The 21,727-nt window shown below is 36.1% G+C and overlaps 1 protein-coding gene across 15 annotated transcripts in view; it reads right to left on the bottom strand.

Moving 5' to 3' along the window:
• DNM3 (dynamin 3) overlaps positions 1-21,727 on the bottom strand; it is a 607,865-nt gene that overhangs the window by 274,456 nt on the left and 311,682 nt on the right. The window contains exon 16 of one of the 15 annotated variants that reach the window (XM_063627339.1): positions 292-2,372. The exons of the other annotated variants lie outside the window; for them this stretch is intronic. Coding sequence (XP_063483409.1) covers positions 2,361-2,372 — 12 coding nt within the window. The 3' untranslated portion in view covers positions 292-2,360. Of the gene's footprint in view, positions 1-291; positions 2,373-21,727 lie in introns of those variants that run through there. 15 annotated transcript variants of the gene reach the window in all.

The raw sequence follows: 21,727 nt of genomic DNA, 5'->3' as shown, positions 1-21,727 counted from the left end.
TGTACTTTCTTATTTGAAAAAGCTTAGTTAGTGGTTAGTTCATTATAAAGTCTCAACCCCACATTCATTGCAGCATTATCCACAATAGCCAAGATGTGGAAACAACTTAACAGATGAATGGATAAAAAAAATGTGAGATGTATGTATGTGTATATATGTGTGTGTGCGTATATATATATATATGTATGCATGTGTATATCTGCACATGCATATATACATATATACACATACATATACACATATGAAATACGTACATATGAAATAATGAAATATTCAGCTTTAAAAATGAAAGAATCTTGCCATTTGTTACCATGTGGATGAACCTAGAGGGCATCATGCTAAGTGAAATAAACCAGACACAGAAAGACAAATAGTGCATGATCTCACTTACAAGGAATCTAAAATAGTTGAACTCATAGAAAAAGAGAGTAGAAAAGGTTGTTGCCAGAGGCCTGGGGGTGGTGGAGGAAAGGGGAAATGTTGCTCAAAGGGTACAAACTTTCAGTAATACAACAAACTAAGTTCCGGAAACCTACTGCACAGCACGGTGACTATAATTAAGAATCTGGGCCGGGCACGGTGGCGCACGCCTGTAATCCCAGCACTTTGGGAGGCCAAGGGGGGCAGATCACGAGGTCAGGAGATTGAGACCATCCTGGCTAACATGGTGAAACCTCGTATCTACTAAAAATACAAAAAATTAACTGGGCATGGTGGCACGCATCTGTAGTTCCAGCTACTCAGGAGGCTAAGGCAGAAGAATAGCTTGAACCCAGGAGATGGAGGTTGCAGTGAGCCGAGATCACACCACTGCACTCTAGCCTGGGTGACAGAGTGACTCCGTCTCAAAAAAAAAAAAAAAAAAAAAGAATATTGCACTGTAAACTTGAAATTTTCTAAGAGAATAGATCTCAATCTCAAGTGTTCCCACTGCACACACACACAAAAATAGTAATGATGTGAGGTGATGTATATGTTAATTAACTTGACTGTGGTCATCATTTCATAACATATATCAAAACATCACATTGTACACCTTAAATAGATATAATTTTTATTTGTCAAGTATACTTCAGTAAAGCTGTAAGAAAAATAAGTCTCAAGGATGCCTGCTTTCATGAATAGGCAGAATTCTACCAAAAACTGGCTTATGTAAGTGTCTTGAAAAGAATATATTCTTCTGTATTAAAGGAATATTTAAAAGATTTCACAAGCATTCATTCACAAAATATCTTTTGCATATATTATTCAAGTCACCTTATGCAAAGCCCTGAAAACAAAGAAAAGAGTAACACTCTCACATAATGATCTGAGTATAGATTAAAATAGATTGAAGTAAATTATTCTGGGAAATCTGATATTTTTTAATTCAAAAGAAAAATTTTTAAGAGATTTTATTTATAAAACAAGGCCAAAGTTTTGTTTTAAAATTTTAAAATATTATAATGTAACATTTTAAAATTAGCAATATATTCATATAGCTCAAAATTCAAAAAGTATAAAAAGGCATGCAAGGAAAAGTTATCTTTCTTACCCCTTACTGGAATATGTTTAAAGCAGGAGAAATACATAAGAAAGCCATCAGCCATCTCTCTTTCTTTCTTTTTTATTTTTTTCTATTTTCCATGTTTATGTTTTTGAGTAATTGTCACCATGACAACATCATATATTAAGTAAACTACTTGACATTAATCAGGAGGTCAGAATTTACTGCCAAATGTTTGGAAAGCAGCCCTTATGTGTATGATTTGACCCAAAATGATGTTTTTTTGAACTTATAAATCATGCATTCTCTAAGGAAAATCTCAAAGCTGATAATCAAGCAACAACAACAGATATGTCAATATATTATACTAAGTTTAAATTATTTCATTACAAAAAACTGTATAAATAATCAAAAGCAGAGGTTAGGCAAGAAATTACACATTGTTTTTCAATGACAATAATAGCACATATTCCTATGTTTCCTACTATTATAAAAATATTTACTAACATAAGTCCATGTCTAATATATATTTGTTGAATGAATGCTTTAAAGTATGCAAATAACAAATTTAACCAAATGTCAGACAAAGCTCTTTTAATTCCTTGGCAAATATACTTTATCCAAAATACTGCCTTAGAGAATCACACTTTTAGAAAATGAGACAGCCAAATTACCCAACCCCAATGGATAAATCTCATTTTAAAAAGACAATCACTGAAAGAAAACCCACAACTTATCATGATGTTACCCCTCTTTGTTCAATAGCAGTCAGTTTCATGGAGTTCATTCTTTTGCTCAATCTATGTCTCTGGTAGCAGTTTATACTAGTTTGTTTATTTTCCCTCGGAAGATGAACTGCGGCTGAACATCCTTCTTACACTGAAATCTAATTTATTTTGAGGCAGTTAAGTCGATATTAACCTTCTACCCAAGTCAAAACAACACCTTTTCCCATAAAGTCCTCCTCAGGCCCCCACCACTTACATTACCAGATTGCAATCCTGAATCATTCAGTTGCTCATCTGTGGTACCCCTCTCAAATTTTTCATATCTCTCTTAAAATGTAGGTATTAAATGGAGTCATGTCTCATTACCAATGTCAAGCAAAGGGGAAGCATTTTTCTTGATTGATTTTTATCTTTTCTTTATCCCATTCCAGCAACATTCTGTTGATTTATCTCATATCCCTATTATTGCACTCTAACACTGTGATAAACTTTTAAAAAATTCTTAATAAGTGTCTCATAATGCGGAAGTTAGGCTGAGAAACAGCCCATGATAACATTCGGGTGCTCTGTTGTGTTCCTTCCTGGTGCCATTCATTTGTTCCTCCTGAACTGCTTTCTGTTCTTTATCCACTGTTCCACTGAATGGCAAGCACCACTTTATATCTGGATCATATATATTATTATAAAATATATATATATATAATAATAATATATAGAAGGTGAAAACCACGGCCTAATCCAGGGCTATCCAAAGACTAACAAACTTATTCTGAAGTCTGTCATGAAAATCACTGAAGAAAAGAGTAAATAATCCAGCCATCGGACCAAAGTTAATAAACTGGTATTGCTTTACAGAGTGTGTTTCAGCCTATTAATAAGGTAATTGTTAGGATTTTAAGTCACTATCATGTAACACATAACATTTGAGTCAATGACAGACTGCATATACAATGGTGGTCCCATAAAATTATAATGGAGCTGAAAAATTCCTATGGGTTCCTAGCCATTGTAGTGCAACACATTACTCACATGTTTATACTGATGCTGGTGTAAACAAACTTACTGTGCTGCCAGTCTTATAAAAGTCTAGCACATACAATTATATACAGTATACAGTACTTGATAATAAGCAACTATACTATTGAATTGTATATTTGCTATACTATACTTCTCTCATTATTTTAGAATGTACTCTTTCTACCTGTTTTTTTTTCCTAAAGTTAACTGTAAAACAGTCATAGGAAGGTCCTTGAAAAGGCATTCCAGAGGAAGGTATTGTTAGCAAAGGAGATGACAGCTCCATGCATGTTACTGCCCCCGACGACCTTCCAGTAAGACAAGATGTGAAGGTGGAAAACAATGATATGGATGATTCCGATCCTGTGTGGACCTGGGCTAATGTGTGTGTTTGTGTCTGTATTTTTTAACAAAACAATTTAAAAAGTAAAAAATAAAAACATTTAAAAATCAAAAAAGAATATAGAATAAGGATATTAAAAAAAATTTTTTTACAATTGTTCAATGTCTCTGTTTTAAGCTGTATTACAAATAGTCAAGAAGTTTTTAAAAATTTGAAAGTTTATAAAGTAAAACTGTTACAGTAAGGTAAGGTTACTTTATTGTTGAAGAAAAAAATATTTTTATAAATTTAGAGTAGCCTAAGTGTACAGTGTTTCTAAAGTCTACAGTAGCATACAGTAATTTCCTAGGCCTTCCCATTCACTCACCACTCACTCGCTAACTCATCCAGAGCAACTTCCAGTCCTGAAAGCTCGGTTGATGGTAAATGCCCTTTACAGGTGTACCTTTTTTTAATCTTTTATGCTGTATTTTTACTGTAGTTTTTCTTTGCTTAGACACGTTTAAATACACAAACACCATTGTGTTACAACTGCCTACAGTATTCAGTACAGTAACATGCTGTATGGGCTTATAGCCTAGGGGCAGTGGGCTATACCATATAGCCTAGGTATATAGCAGGCTCTACCACCTAGGTTTGTGCAAATACACTCTGATATTTCCACAAGGATAAAATCACCTAAGGATGCATTTCTCTAAATGTATTCCCATTGTTAAGTGACGCATGACTGTAATTCCCATTTTACAGCACGAACAGGATGAATAATTTCGTATAGTCTTTTAGTGAAAATCTATTGTGGCCATTAGCTGATATTTTGCATCTATTTCATGAAGACACTCAAGAAACTCAACAACAGAGGGAGCACACACATTGCCAAATTCCTGCTGCAAAATAAAAGGCAGGAATAGAATCAAAAGTTTCCTAACATTCTATCCTGTACACAATTGATGGTCACATCATCTACTTCTTAAGACAGATTTCATGCAAATCAACTTAGCACTGGATCTCATTCACATTTGAAAGCTAAAGAAACATGTTTATACATATGGTAAATTTCTGAGGGAGACCAATCCATATGCAAATAAGTTCAGTTCTAGGTGGAGCAGGCTATATTTACCACGGCAGTCTTGGACAATAACTCAATGTGAGATGAACTTGCTGTAGCAGAGACACAAATTTATTTTCAAGTAAAAATGCTTTTTCTGAAGATATTACATTTTAAAAAGTGTGAGGCAAAGAAGACAAAAGTCTGATGAATCTAGTAGGACTCACACACAGGTAATGCTTGTTCTTTTCCATAGATGGCTTTTTTCTCCATCCATAACTTTTTTGCATAGCTTGGCATTAAGTAGAATGTAAAAAGAGGCAGAAATTAATAAATAATGCCAATGGGTTTCAAGTTGCAAGATAATTTTCCACAGGAAGAATGTGACCATTTAGATGACTTGACTCACTGCCTCTCTCATTTTGCCCCTTATTTGTGAGTACGTGATCATATATACATAGCAGCAAGCAAAACAACGCTTAGGTTTAAAGCTTGATCATGGGCAGAAAGAAAAGAACAAGATCCCCAGCATGTTTTTATCAACACTAAGATTATTCATAAAGGATTATTATTTTAATAAAGTAACACCTAATTTATTAAGCCATAATGCTTATAACTGTAGCTCACATAGTAGAGTGTTAGGGAATCTTTTATTTAATAGTAAATACTTTTTTAAGTATCAAAACTTTTTCTCTATTTTACGTCAAACCTATCAATAAAACTTTAAATTCTTTACTTGTCTCTGAAAACAAACCCAAACAGTATCTTTCAGCAAGAGAGAGAGTTAGTTTATATATTGATTTTAAATTTGGACTTCAGATTTTTTCTTTTTTCTTTTTTTTATTATTGTACTTTAAGTTTTAGGGTACATATGCACAATGTGCAGGTTTGTTACATATGTATCCCTGTGCCATGTTGGTGTGCTGCACCCATTAACTTGTCATTTAGCATTAGGTGTATCTCCTAATGCTGTCCCTCCCCCCTCCCCCCACCCCACAACAGTCCCCGGAGTGTGATGTTCTCCTTCCTGTGTCCATGTGTTCTCATTGTTCAATTCCCACCTATGAGTGAGAACATGTGGTGTTTGGTTTTTTGTCCTTGCGATAGTTTACTGAGAATGATGATTTCCAGTTTCATCCATGTCCCTACAAAGGACATGAAGTATCATTTTTTATGGCTGCATAGTATTCCATGGTGTATATGTGCCACATTTTCTTAATCCAGTCTATCGTTGTTGGACATTTGGGTTGGTTCCAAGTCTTTGCTATTGTGAATAGTGCCGCAATAAACATACGTGTGCATGTGTCTTTATAGCAGCATGATTTATAGTCCTTTGGGTATATACCCAGTAATGGGATGGCTGGGTCAAATGGTATTTCTAGTTCTAGATCCCTGAGGAATTGCCACACTGACATCCACAATGGTTGAACTAGTTTATAGTCCCACCAACAGTGTAAAAGTGTTCCTATTTCTCCACATCCTCTCCAGCACCTGTTGTTTCCTGACTTTTTAATGATGGCCATTCTAACTGGTGTGAGATGGTATCTCATTGTGGTTTTGATTTGCATTTCTCTGATGGCCAGTGATGATGAGCATTTTTTCATGTGTTTTTTGGCTGCATAAATGTCTTCTTTTGAGAAGTGTCTGTTCATGTCCTTTGCCCACTTTTTGATGGGGTTGTTTGTTTTTTTCTTGTAAATGTGTTTGAGTTCATTGTAGATTCTGGATATTAGCCCTTTGTCAGAGAAACATCTTTTTAATCAGTAGAAACCAAAAGTCCTCTGCCTAGGTTTCAAGGCCTCCATCATCTAATCTCACTCATTTATTCAACCTTGTTTCCCTCCCTTCTCACTGCACACTGTCTGTTCTGGACAGGTGATCCTGGATGTTCTCTAGGTCTGTCTCTTCCACTGTCTGTGCCTTTGCTCATGTTCTTCCCACTAGCAGGAACGTTCTCCTTTTTTCATATGCTTCTTCATGGTCTCTCTATTTTCCAGATCTACCTTCTCCTCCAAGAAACCTTCACTGGTACATTCCTGATCCCCTCTCCATGCCCATCATTGTACCACTCAGATCTTAAGCAGGTCCCAGTTATCAATCTTATCTACTCCTATTCTTCCCCTCACCTTATTCTAGCTCCTCTGGCCTCCAGGCACACTCTTGCCTTAGGGTCTTTGCACATACTGTTCCCACCATTTGAAAGGCTCTTTCCTCAGCCATCTGCATGCTTCCTTCCTCACTGCTTGCCAATATAATCTCAAATATCACCTTTCTTAACCATGCTACTTAACATTGCAACCCCATTCCCAGATTTTCTATTCTCTCTCCTTACTATATTGTTTGCACTTGATTATCAGGCAGGCAGGATTTTTGTCCGTTAAATTTACTGCTGTATCCCCAGTGCCTAGAATACTGTATGGCACATAGTAAGTACTCTAAATACCTGCTGAATACATTAAGTGAATTTACTGAATGTTAACTACAGTTGTCTCTTGGTGTCTGTGGGGGATTGTTTCCAGGACCTACCATGGATGTCAAAATCCAAAGATACTCAAGTCCCTTATATAAAATGGCACCATATTTGCATACAACCTATGTACATCCTCCTGTATACCTTAAATCATCTTATTTAAAGATTGTAAGTAATCACTTATAATACCTAATGCAGTGTGAATGCTGTGTAAATAGTTGTTATATTGTTTAGAGAATAATGACAAGAAAAAAGCCTGTACATGTTCAGTACATACCCAATTTTTTTCAAATATTTTCAATCTGCAATTTGTTGAATCCACAGATGTGAAACCCATGGAATTCAGAGGGTCAACTGTATATCCTAAGTGCTTCATAAATATAATAAATTAAATGAATTTACTGAAATGTATGTCCTAAATGCTGGATAAGTATTACCTTGTTTAATCCTCACAATACTCTATGGCAGAGGTTCCCAACCCCTGAACCACAAACCCAATACCAGTCCTTGGCCTATTAGGAACCAGACCGTACATATTTATAGCCACTCTCTATCACTTGCATTACCACCTGAGCTCTGCTTCCTGTCAGATCAGCAGCAGTATTAGATTCTCACAGGAGTGCAAACCCAATTGTGAACTGCACACGCAAGGGATCTAGGTTGTGTGTTCCTTACGAGAATCTAATGCCTGATGATCTGTCACTGTCTCCCATCATCCCCGGATGATGGAAAACAAGCTCAGGGTTCCCACTGATTCTACATTATGGTAAGTTGTACACATATTTCATTATATATTACAATGGAATAATAATAGAAATAAAGTACACAATAAATTTAATGCACTTGAATCATCCCAAAACCATCCACCCCATCCTGATCTGTGGAAAAATTGTCTTCCACGAAACCAGTCCCTGGTGCCAAAAAGGTTGGAAGTCTCCTGCTCTATGAGAAAGGTTCTATTACTCCCAGTTTTGCAGGTGGAAAAATGTAACACAGAGTGAATTAACTACAGTTAAGTAACTAGCAAGTGGCAGTGTTGGGAATCAAGTCTTCTAACTTAAAAGGACAATGTCTTTTGCACTTTATATGTCCTTTAATGCTTTATATGTCCTAAATGCTCTTATGTACATTCTACCCTTACCGCAAAAATAAAAAATGAGCAATTACTGAAAAGAGTTAGTTTCTTTATAGTATACAATCACTTTTTAAAAAAGAATTTAAGGCAATTAGCTTTAGATATAATTTTTCTCTGACAAAAAACAGGAGGAGGAAGAGGGAAAGGAGGAGAAAAAAAACGAACACCTACATTATAACAATTATTTACCAACATTAGGCGAAAAAAAGTAGGGAACCCAAGGCTTGGCTCTAGTGTCTTTCTAGGAATTATTAAGTAAGAAAAACATCCTGAATTGTCTGGAACATGAAATAAATCTATACTAAGTCTAGGTACTCAAAACTAAGAAGATTACAAAAATATAAATTGCAGGCACCTAGTAAGTCCACAGTCTGTTAGTACTACAGAGCCTGGTCCAGGGGCCATTGTCCATAGGATAGGATGGGGATGGAGCATGAGTTTTAAGTAGAAACAATAAAATTGATGAAGGCTAACTGAGCTGTTATCTATACCATAAACACTGGGGTGGTCATATTAGATTTTTACAGCCAACAGCAGTTCTTACTGGTTGATGCCCCTACTGTCTGGGTTGCTAAATATTTTGGAAATCATCCCTAAAGCTAACATTTTTTAAGTGCTTAATATACACTGGACACTATGCTGAAAGCTTCCACAGATTAATCTATATAGTCCTCCAACATCCCTATGAAGTAGAAACACTTATTATCCTCATTTTATGGATGAAAAAAGCCACAAATGACGAACAACGTTCACCAAGTCACACAGCAAAGTACGCAGTCAAGCAAGGCCTTCTAGCTGCTTAGTCTCTCCCTCAGTCACTACACTGTACTGCCTAACAATAACCAATGGTTTAGCATTGGCTAAACAGACCATATAATATTTTTAGATAAACCTAAACATATGTGTAGATTTATATTTATCTGAAATACTAAAATCACTATCTCTTTCTTCTTAACAATTGTTTTTGCCCCTTAAGTCATCCCAAGCAAACTCCTTGAAGGTATAAAGTTTGTATTTTCTACCTTAGCATCTCCAGCACAGAGTCTAACATCATAGGAGTCTGATAAATGTTTATGGAGTGAGTGAAAAAATAAAAGAATGACATAACTGGATGTTTATTTTTACATCTCACCTGAAAAATGGCACTTTCCATAGATATAAAGCCCCTTGGCTCTGAGTGTAGGCTTAGACAAATTATGTATTAATTATTAAGTGTAGCCAGCTAAAAAATTACCAGAGCAGAAGTTACAATAGTAAAACTAATAAAAATACAAACAAGCACCATATTAAATAAGAGTATATAAAATAAACCTTAATTAGCTTCTTTTCTCCACCATAAAGCAGGAGAGAAAGCAAGCCATTGAATGAAAAGTTTTAATTTACTTAAGTAAATGATCAATTTAATGTTATGATCTTCTTGATCTTATAAAAATATTACAGGTTTTTTTTTTTTGCAAAGCACAAGGCCTACCAAGTTGAGAAATGCATGTTTATTACTCCTAAACATAGGTATGTATGATTTGGTCATGTTTATTAAAGGAAAATCACAATTGTATGGTTGGCCTTTATGTTTCAAATATTAACATTTTTATTAATCACAATACATTTCATCTTAACTGAGTGTGTTCCTCTTTAAATGGCAACCTCATAACATAGTTGAACTGTATAAGGATTACTAAATAGAAAATTTAAAAGGAACCTCCAGAATATTTTTCTCAAAATAAAAACAGTTCAATCTTTTTCCTCTCATCTGCCTTACTCATATACCTTTTCATATACAGAGTTTTAAATAGCTATATCAAAACATTAGGATAAAATTCTCCTCTCCTTAAAAGGGGTGATCTTAAACTAACAGAAAAGAGCCTTTTCTTGCTTCCTTCCCTCTTCTCATTCTCAGAATGTCTGCCTACCAAAGACTAGAATGAGACTTTCGTTTTAATTTCAGCTGAAGCACATGTCATAGTTGTATTACTACACTACATCAACAGGAAACAAAATTACTCATCCATTCCACTGAGATAGCTAATACTAGAAGACTCAACACATTTTCTCCCTTCTTAAAGGACCTATGTGATAGGATTAGGTTTTGCAAATTCCAAAATACATTTACGGGGTGGGATTTAAAAATTGAATTCCTTTGCCATTCACTTTAGTTTTAAACAGCTTGTTTATCTTCTTCCTGCTAGCACAAAATGCAGTACAGAAATGGAAACCAGATTTCTTTATGTAGTGAATTTCATGTGGTTTCCACATTTCTCCTGGTAGTAGATTCCCAGCAAACATGCATCTAAATAAATTCCTCCATGAGTGAATTTTAAGTCAGATGGCATCTGTAACATTTTGTGGCACTTTCTAAACACACTCTCAAATGCTCCAAAAATGGCCTACACATTGTGGCATTCTTCAACGCAGTTTTAAAGTCTTTATACAGGTAAATAAAGATTATATAATGTAAACTACGAAGGTGATTTTTAGTGGCCTTGATTCTTACTCAAAAGGAATCCTCTTTCTTTGACTCCTTCCATTCAAGAAAATCTCAGATTAATTAATATGTGTTTATTCACCTGATTCCATTTGGGAAACTATTGTAGGGCATACCTAGAAACTACAGGCATGGCCCTGGACCTCAAGGTGCTTCTAATCAAGTTAGAAAGATAAGATATAAATGTCAGAATAAGTGAAACGACAGTTTAAGAAAAATCAGCAGATCACAAGCAACAAATGAATGAACGAACGAACGAATGGAACAGACAATAAGGTCTATATATGTTATTTGGAAATATTTGGTATGCAATATTCTTTGGAACCTTAGAAAACTGCTTTTATATAAAAATATGATCAATCTGTAACTCCATCCTTCTTTCTCCACCCTTCTGAAGACACTTAATGTTTAAAAAATTCAAAAGCAACTGGGTTATAGAAAAATTACTTTAAAGGCCACATGGAAGTATCAAAGCAATTTGTTTGGGAGCTATTTGTTTTTAAGAATGCATACATAGGGCTTAATTCATCTGACTAAAAATTTAAGGAGAAGAAACAAAATCTTATTAAATAACCTAACACATTTTTTACCAATAAGCTCAATTCCAACTTCATGTTCTAAAAAAGAAACAGGACAAATGGGGCCTGGAGAGAAGGGGAATACTCAGTTAGAGAAAGTCTCGTGCTGAATGGAGGTAAGATGGAAAGAAAAGATGAAACAGTGGAAAAGAGGAGGAGGAAAAAGGGCAAAAACTAATAAGCCTGTTTTACTGAATGCTTTCTGATCATGTGATTGATGCATATATTGAAGTATGAGAAATTAACACCTATCACTGCCTTTTGATAAAATAACTAGTTTAATATCCTCTGCTCCTATTCTCTGTAAATGTTCAGGGACAACATAAAAGTCACCAAGGGTAGAAATGGTATTTGCTACAACACCATAACCACTTTCCCTAAGACTGCCATGGCAATCCTCCAAACTGTTGCCATATGAACTTGTTGCAGAATGTTTTCAAAAGCATCCCAATTTATTTTATCCATATCATCGAATTAGGCCTCCCAACCACCTCTGAGGTAGGTATCTTTCTTTATGCTATTTGACAAATGAGAAAATGGCACAGCTGAACTTGAACCTATCAATTCTAATGCTCCTTCTCTGATATCTCAGTTCTATCCAAAAAAGCAAAGGTTTCATTTAACTTCAAAGAAGTAGAATTTGTTAAAGAAAGATGAAATTTTTAAACTAAATATAACTAATTAAATCTGTACACACTAAATCATCAAACAGTTTCTGCTCTGGGCACTGAAACACTTGGCTTTAGTGTTTTCACTGTGAATGTTAATTCAAAACTTTTATTTCACAATCACATTGTACATTGGTAAGCAAGTTATCTTACATAGTTATGTAAATTATCTTACATAGTTAAAAACCGTTTATAACACGGCCCTTCTAAACAGTTTCTGTCCACATGCACATTCACAAAAAACTCACTAAAATTCATCTATATTGAAAGTGAAGGAGACACGTACCGTGGGAATGGTAGTTTTAAGTGGGGAATTTGATATACTCAGAAATCCTCCCATACACATACACAGGACAAATGCATTGAAAATGATATAGTATGGGAATGTAATAGAAGTGGCATTCATCTAAATTTGTCTGAATCTACAACACACAATCTAAAACAAAATCAAATTAAATAATAATAAAATAGTTACAGTTGATATTACCTCAAATCAGATCCAATCTAACCCGTATAAGAATCACAGGGTGAGCAATATTAATTATTTTATGATCTGAAGACAAAGACAGAACTAAAATTAAGGTTGATTTACGAAGTAGATAGGGCAAAATTTACTGGAAAATCAACTCCCACTAGCTTTCTTGTTCTTTGTTAAAGATTAAAAAGAATGAGGGACTCAACTTTCCAAAAATTAACCAATTGAATTGTGGTACTGAAAACTTCATGGTCTGGGATCATTGAGGAAAAAAAAAAGAAAAGGAAGGGAAGCCCATTATCTTCAAACTGGCTTTACCACTAGCAGAAGGCAATTACTTCTGGCAAATTCAAAAGAATCCTTTTAGCCAGCACGGTGGCTTATGCCTGTAATCCCAACACATTGGGAGGCCAAGGTGGGAGGATCCCTTGAGTCCAGGAGTTTGAGACCAGCCTGGGTAACACAGGGAGTCTCTGTCTCTACAAAAAAATAAAAAAATTAAGATTAGCCAGGCATGGTGGTGCACACCTGTCATCCCAGCTACTTGTGAGGCTGAGAGGTTGGAGTATCACTTGAGCCCAGGAGGTCGAGGCTGCAGTGTGCCATTACTGCACCACTGCACTCCAGCCTGAGTGGAAGAGTGTTTCAAACAAACAAACAAACAAACAAACAAACACACACTCCTTTTATACCACTTATCCTCACCGTTTTTCTCTCTTCAGAAAACTTAAAAACAAACAACAACTAGTGCACTTCTCAGTACTAACTTCACAGACCCTGAAAATGCCTATGGATGCAAGTTGAACTCCAAGCACCTGCCCTAGCAGTTGACACACACACTGGCCAGGAAGCACCTGAGACCACCTCACATATTCTCAATGGAGTACAAATCCTTTAAATAAAAAATAATTATTTAATAATCTACTAGCTTTTCAGCAAAACAAGACATTATTTCAAAAGCAATCATAATCCATTCTGGCCAATGAAAACCAAGGCTAGTTTTTTCTTAAAGAACCCGAGGAGAGATGGAAACAAAGTAAATTGTACCAGAGGAAAACACTTTGTTATAGGACAGAAGATTGGGAGTAAAGTGAGTGTTGCCCAAACAAAAATGAACCAATAGTACACAAAATGTGTGTGTAGTTTTTAAATGCAGTCAGTGACAGCTCCACTCGAATAGAAACCAATAACTTGTTGCATTTGCAAAATTACAAAGGCTTTTCTTACCCAATATTTCCATGTTAACCTTTAACTATTGCTGTGAAGCTCTGACAGGCAAAAGTTAAAACAATTAAAAAGACTGAAATGTCTATACACTAAAACTAAAGTTTAAGTTTACAACAAAACACTGCACATGCGCTAGGCTTAAAATAATATTAACTTAAAAAGAGAATTTATTTTGATGTTAATAATTCTCATATAGAGATGATCTGGTTTACTTTAAATATATATACAAATACATACACACTTATATACATATTTACATATACTATATACACATACATATGCTCACATACATTTGTACATACAATTGCATATATATCTAGATCTATTTATCAGTCTAGCTATCCATATATCTGTAATAAAACCAGATAAACTCAAGGGTGAGAAAGGTTATTATGGCTTTTCGAAAAGATTCTCCAAAGGGTTATCTTAAGAAGTCAGCTTCCATTACAGTGTTTTTAAAACAATCCTGGGTGGCTGGTGTGTCCCGCAGCAGGCTTACCTGCATAAAGCTTAGCTCTGGGCCTGGCCCTGTTCTAAGCTCTTTTCAGAAAACCCTATTTTAGAGATGAGAAAACCAGAGGTCTGAAAAGTTAAATAATTTGCCAAGGAAGCATCATAACAAGCTGTGAAGCCAGGCTTCAAACCCATGCCAGCTGGCTCCAGAATACCCACCCGACACTACCTCCTTGAGCTTCTGCTTCCTCATCTGTAACCATGGAGAGATCCTACCTTTCAGGATTGCTGGATTAAATTATATCACATGTGAAAGACACTAGCATGGACCCTGACATAAAATAAGTGCTCAAAACAAAATACTAACTAACTAAACAAAACAAACCTCTAAATTCAGAAAACAGTATATGTTATTGTTTCTATAGCTTTTGTACTCTCATCCTGAGTGGCAGTGAAGTGACACTGAATCTGATTCTGTGTGGCAAATGGAAATCATTTTTAGTTGATTAATACTAAAATAAGTGTTTATAAAGATATGTGATTAATACTCATTTGCAACCTGTAAATAACCTTTCAACATGACCAATTTATATGCCAAGTACTTTTTTTGGTATGTAAAAGTAAAGCCAATTTCCATGGTGGCATGAATAGAAGTATTTTAATATGGTCTCATATGTCCTTAGAAACTAGAATAAATTCTCTGGAAACTGAACAGAATTGAGAAGGCTAGTTAAAGTATCTATAATGGACACAGCTAAACAGACTTATGTTGGATCAAACCCTTTTAGAAATTCATGTAATTTGGGTTTCCCCTTTTGTATATACCAGAAGATTAAAATCCTAAAATAAAGGCAATGTGCTATGTATTACGCAAGTATGCCTATCATTACTTAAAGACTTAGAGCTTCTAAAATGACCTACTGCATAATTGCAGGTATTCTGGGTAAAGCAGAAAGCTTCCCTTCACACACATGCTTCCTTGTAGCTATTATGCTTAACTTGTATCCCCATCCACAGAAAGGGTACTTTCTCCACCCCTGCAAAAAAAAAAAGGGAGTTTCTGTGTCCTTATATTATGCACATACAGATATTTTTTCCTTAGGATATCACGCATATTCATTTTTGAGTCACACTAAGGAAATAAAATACTGGTGATGCCAAAACACACCAGGAGTCAATATTCTAAAATTGTCAGTGACCTGAGGACACCATGATTCTCTTGTCCAAGGGAACCAGTCCTCATTTTAAAGTCTGATTGTAACATGGAATTCAACGGGAGCTCATAGCACATAGCATTCAGATGATGCTTGTCAGCTTTTGAGGGTGGAAGCAGGCAGCATACTACACTCCTAGTATGCTCTCACTTAAAATCTGCCTGAAAAGGCCAGCAACAATTTTCTAATCCCTTTAACTTGCCTTCCCCTAAAGATTTCAAGACAGTGCTTCCAACTTTACTGGAGTCATAAATCATATATTTACTTTCTTGCGGCTGGTATCCAATAGAGCTAGAGTTTTTAAGGTTTGTCTGCTGGATGTATTATGTTACTGAAACATAAAAATGGCTGCTGTGCACGCCAGTGGTTAGTAAAACTCAAAGACGTAACATTATCTTTCTCAATTGATTTGAGGAAAGAATGTTCATAAAATATATACTGCTTTTGGTTAGGAGCTTATTTCTAAATAAACAGACTCAGCAATGGAAATTTTAGAGACGGGCAAAAACAAAACATGCGTCCGTAAATGTACGTTTTAAAATCAATTCTCTCACAATCTTTGTCTTTTGCAAACTTTCTGAAGACTGTAAAATCAGTTGCATTAAGTTTATGATTTATAGCTTTCTAATTTAACTTCTCTGTCAGTTGTTGAAGGAAAATCTCTTACTCCTCTGAAATATTTCTCCTCTATTTTACAGGCTGATGTTGCATCTCTGCCTAAGAAGGCACTTCACTGCAGTGAGTTGAGGGAAGCCATTTGTTTGTGATTCAGGAAAGGGAAGAAAAGTGGAATGCTCTGCTACAACATATCTAGTCCTTTGGACCCTAACAAAATAGGAAATGCAGGAGATTAGGGGACTGCATTGCCTCCAATTAAAAAAAAAATGTGCTAATCCACACAACATAAAGCCAAACTAAGTGGGGCTATCTTCTCTAATTTGCAATGAACTAAGGTCAGCTAGATTTTTATCTTAGCTACAAACTGGGAAGGAGAAAACAACAAGAAAGGAAACACTACAACTTGGTTAGATCCTGCTTTTCACACAAGATTATATGACTGGTAGCTGCACAGGATGCTTCCAGAAGATTAGAAGGCCAAAAATAAGCAAGGAAATATGGTTGGCGCAATGTTTACATTTATTTCAAAAAGAATAGTTCAATCTGGTATGTAGCTGCAGACACATATATAAATATTAAAAGCACACTATGTTTTTTATTTATGATTTTTTAAGAGAGCTGTAATTCTTAAGTTATTATCATGATGAATATTTGAGCAGAAACCACATGCATACCATATAGCTCTTTACTCATTCTTTTAACAGTTTACTAAATGGACTACTATCAGCCAGTCAAAAAAAAAATACAAATACATTGTTCCTGCCTTCAATTAGCTTATATTTTATCTAGGGAAAAAAAGGTCAAATACATAAAATAACAAATAGTACAGGTAACATCTTAGTACAAAACTGTGAAAGCGCAGCAGATAATTAATTGGCATTTTAATAACAGGAAATATAAACACTATAAGAATTCGGTAGGGGAACAAGTTGTTTCTGTAAGTTGACAATATTCTTCTGAGCACAGAAAAAAACTGAGTTTTTCCATTTGTGGACTCTGATGAAATAATGTTTAAGCTCTCTGAGCTTTAATTTTATCATCAATAATATGGGGATGATAATAATAGCTACACTGTAGGATTATTATAAGAAACTAATACATTGTACATGAATGGATTTTGTAATCTGTAAAGAAGTTGTAAAATGACCATTGAGAAGGTGGTCAAAGGAATCATACCAAACAGTTACCATTAGTTTGGGAAGACAGAAAGGGTTAAGAAGTTGGAAGGGATAATGATGATTAAGAAGTTGGAAGGGATAATGATGATTAATTTTTTTCTTGACATACCTCTCTATTGTTTGAACTTGTGTACTAATCTTGTAACAAAAAAAAACTTAAGGCTATATAAATATTAGCTGAAGTACGCATATCTGGATATCACAAAATAATTGTAAACACTAGTGACCCTGCCCCCTTTAGAGGTACACAGAAAGAAGCCTCAGTCCTGGTTTCAATTTGAGAATTTCCAAAGTCATAAAAATGTGCCAAGATTGGGAACAATAACTAACTGAAACAGTGTTTCCTTTTAATAATCCTTTAAAATAGAGCAAATTTTGTAGTCACCCAAAACCATCTATTGATTCAATAATCACTTTGGTCAACAACTTTTGAAATAAGCAAATTAAATAACTTTAGTTCCTCAAAGTCAAGTATTTGTCATGTCCAACCTTGCTTTCTAGGGCCCAATACATTTTGGGTATTCAAGTGATAACTTTACAGACATAAGAAAAGTCATTAAGGCATTTCCAAATCAATGCCAACGACTTTTCAGAGCAGAATGACAAACTTTTTAAACTGCACTTGGTAACAGATGCGTATTCCTAACATTTTATGTAAGTGTGAGCTTTTTGAGGGCAGGAGTCAGGTCTTAATCTTTGTATGCCCAGTTGCTTGTATTGTGACTAGCAGGTGAGTAGGCAAGAATAAATATTCGTTGAACTATTTGGAGGCAAGAGCACCCTCAAACACTTCAGTTAACTGGAAACTCAAGGAGATGGACATACAGTCTAAGGGGAACTCAATTTCTAAGCTGTCTCTGGAGAAAATTCCTTAAAATGTTTCAAAAGTCATAAAGATAAGTATAAAGTTAAGTCACTTGATTGAAATATCATAAGATTCCTATTTAGTGTAGGTAGTAGAACCATTTGAGGGCATATAGATGTACGGACTAAGGTGAAATCATGGTGCAGTCTGATCAGAACCACCTTTTGTTTGCCTTGACAAAAATTTCCAAGGCATGTCTTATGGACATAAACGGAAGTGGGCAGAAGAAAGACTTTCACTTTCTGTGGCAGAAGCAGGTCTACACCTGGAATACTGGCTGACTACTGGTTCAGTGGTTTATGGCTCCTTTATGAGGACTTCATTTGAGTAAACACACAGATACTTTGAAAAGAATGGAGTTGGTATCCACATGTAATACAACTATTAGATTGTATTTAGTCACACTTAGATCATTTCCAGTAATATGCAAGCAGTGACAGGGAAAAAAGGGAGGTGAGTCTTATGGGGCTTGTGCAAGCGCTGTTGAATAGGCCCTGAAGACACAAGTATGGAAGCAAAAGTACAGAGAGCAAAAGTACAGAGATATAAAGTCTTTCCTCTAGCTCTATTGATGATATAAATATTTCTATGAATGGCGTACCCAGTGCTAATCTCTGTTCCATCCTAAGATGCCAGATAATTCATGTTTATCTTATTAAATCTTCCTCACAAGATAACAAGGGCTTGTCATAACTTTTGAACTCTTTAGTAGTGTGCTATTTAATGATTCAAAAGAGGCCATTTTATGAAAAGCAAATGCTTTAGGACAGTAGTCACTTGAAGCTTTTTGAAATATACAATGCAGCGTATAAAAAAGAGATATATTTTTCTACTTCTAAAAAGTATTTCAGAAGGCCAGTGGAAATGAGTTGCTTTGGCTGTACTTTCTTTAAAGAATGCTAAGTTTCTTAGTTTGGTTAGTCAAATTAAATTTGGAAGCTACCTAGAAATTTTCTCACATTTTGATCTTTAGCAGGGCAATTAATCAAGCTCTTGTTTGAGGCAACTCTAGCTTTGATCAGAATCCTATGGAGGGAAAGTGAGAGAACTACATATTCAGAATATTCAACAGTATATATAATTGAAAACAGCCACAACAGGGAAAGAAAAGTAGATGCCAGTGGGCTGATATCTTATAACCTTTGGTCAAGCGGTACTTGGCAAATTTCAACAGATTTAGTTAACCAGAGATAAAACTAAGCCACAGAATACTATGAAAACAAAACAAAAGTATCAAAACAGAATCAGGAATTACCAGTGAAAAACAATGCTATACCTAACAGCATGGATCTACCAGAGGCGATTTGTTAGAAGACCTGAGTCGTTGTTTCGTAGTGGATGCTTCAGATAAAAACTTTAACGTTTCTTTAGGTCAAACTATAGCACAGCATTCAGAGAGCCAGCCAAAATAGCTGAGGGAAACTAGGAAGGCCACATGTGGAACTAATTACTCATGTAGAGGCCATGACAAAGAACATTTCTCCAGACTTTTCATGGGGGCTTCACTTTCAGGAAGTTGCTATAATTACTGTTCAAGTCTAGAGCAGCCTGCAAGCTGCTGACAGATCCAACAGACAGGAGAAGGAGAGAGAAAGAGAAGGAGAGAAAGAGAGAGAGAGTGGGAGGGAAGGAGGGAGGAAGAGAGAGAGAGAGGGAGAGGGGGAGAGGGAGGGAGAGGGAGGGAGAGAGAGAGACAGAGAGAGAGAGAGACAGAGAGAGAGAGAGAAACTTATCTGCCCTTTTCGACGAGTGAAATACCAGAAAATGAAGTGCCACAGGAAAGCTCAAAAAGGTTTCCAAATGAGCTCTGCCTTCCAGTGTTCAACTTTCTGTTTACTATTTCATCTACCCTCTCTATCTTCAAATTATTTCTCTAGCCTGGGTCAGACAGTAAATTTGTACTTCTACACTAACTCACTTTCAGTTGGCCACAGCCGAACTGTACATCTTGACTCTTTTTTTTACAGCTTTTCCATACTGGGGCCCACTTCCTGCCCAGTTGAGGAAAAAAATCTGGCCTGAAGATGAAATGACTGCTTAACGTTACACTAAAACATCTGGTACCATTTTATGCACAGACCCATGTCTGAGAGCAGGCGATTCTAGCGGTCTCTCCAGCGGCACAGCGCATACCCAAACCTCCCCAGGGTGACATCATCCCATATATGGACTCTCCAGCCCAGCCCTCCCCCTTTTCCTGGTCCTAAATTCATTGCCAGTTCCCCAGTCTGCAGCAAATGTGCCACGTCGACTGGAAATCACAGCCCTTGAGTGTGTCTCAGTCAGCGCAGCAGAATTCAGGGGGGAAAGCTGAATGCAACCCCTGGTGCAGGAAGGGAGGCTTTTCCTGAGGACCGGGAGAGGATTTTAAGTACATAGAAGGAAGCTTCTGGAGATCCTGCTCCGTCGCCCCAGTGTTCAGACTACCTGTTCAGGACAATGCCGTTGTACAGTAGTCTGCACATTGGTTAGACTGGGCAAGGGAGAGCAACGCCATGGACTGCTGGGGACAAAATGGGCTGTTTCCAAGGAGAAGACATTTGTTTGCTCCTTTTTTGAATCTCATATCCAGTGTTTTTCTTCACAGGTTTTGCACACTAGGGACGAAGAAGCCCTCGGGGACACTGCTGAGAAAAGACCGCTGAAGGGAAGACCAGCGGGTAAGGCCTTCTTGACTGCTCACCTGGTCTGTGACCAAGGGAACCTAGGTGGGGAGCCCATGATTTGCGTTAACATGCAAGGGAAACAGTGGTACATGTGTGATGGGTAGAGATGTATTTAATTTTAACAGAGCAAAAGTGTGTGGTATATAGCGATTTACTGTTTTTTCTTTTTTTTGATTTCTGAAGATAATTCAAGTGTTTTCTTAAAGGTTTTCCCACTTCAAAATGAAATATGAAAAAACTCATTCCAGACACTTAAGAATAGTTTAATGAGGCTAATTTTGAATTGTTTAATAATAATTCAGAGATTTAAAAACTTATATGGATGAAGGCTGTATGTGTAACTTTTAACATCCCAGGACTGAAGTCATTTTTCCCCAAAGTAAAGAATACTTGCTGGTTTTTAAATGCTATATGGATAGTGCTTTTCTGAAGATTTCCTTCTATAATATAAACAACAGGAATAATAGTACCTAACAATAAAAGAAGAACCTGCCAAGTCTTGCCTACCAGACAATGCAGATGGGATTTGCCCAGAGAAGAGCACCAACCCACAATTTATTGAGTCAGCAACTGAGTGAATCAGGGAATAAAAACCTCTATCTTTAGATACCCCTGTAAATATCTCTGTTTTACATTTTTTTTTTTAAATCAAAGAGTAGTTGATAATTGCTGCTCAGCTGAGCCCTCTTGCCTATAGCTTACAATGCTTCCACTTCTCTCAGCATTTAAAATAAGGCACTTTGTCTAGAAACCCACTGATAAAAAAGGAATTTGTAAACGAAGGCAGAAGTTTTCTTTGGTCAGTTTCCAGCTGTCCTGGAGGTGAAAGAGGGTGGGAGAGGGGGAGGAAGGTGGGAGGGAAGAAAACCCTCAAGCTGAATGAAATCCTAATAGAGAAAATAATAGAGCAAGTCTGGATTGCAATGTGATCTGTGCTGAACTGTAGAGGTGGGTCCCTTAAAGAAAGTTCTGGAAAAATGTTATTGCCTCATCCCTAATTTTCTTAACCCCCATTAATTTCTATTCCGAAAGAATTCTATATAATGAAAACATCTCTTCTACAGGGTTTGTGAAAAATA

This window comes from Symphalangus syndactylus, chromosome 12 (assembly GCF_028878055.3).
Source record: "Symphalangus syndactylus isolate Jambi chromosome 12, NHGRI_mSymSyn1-v2.1_pri, whole genome shotgun sequence".
Taxonomy (NCBI): Eukaryota; Metazoa; Chordata; class Mammalia; order Primates; family Hylobatidae; genus Symphalangus; species Symphalangus syndactylus.
The sequence above is the reverse complement of the archived record's forward strand: the minus strand, read 5'-3'. Positions and strand labels throughout refer to the sequence as shown.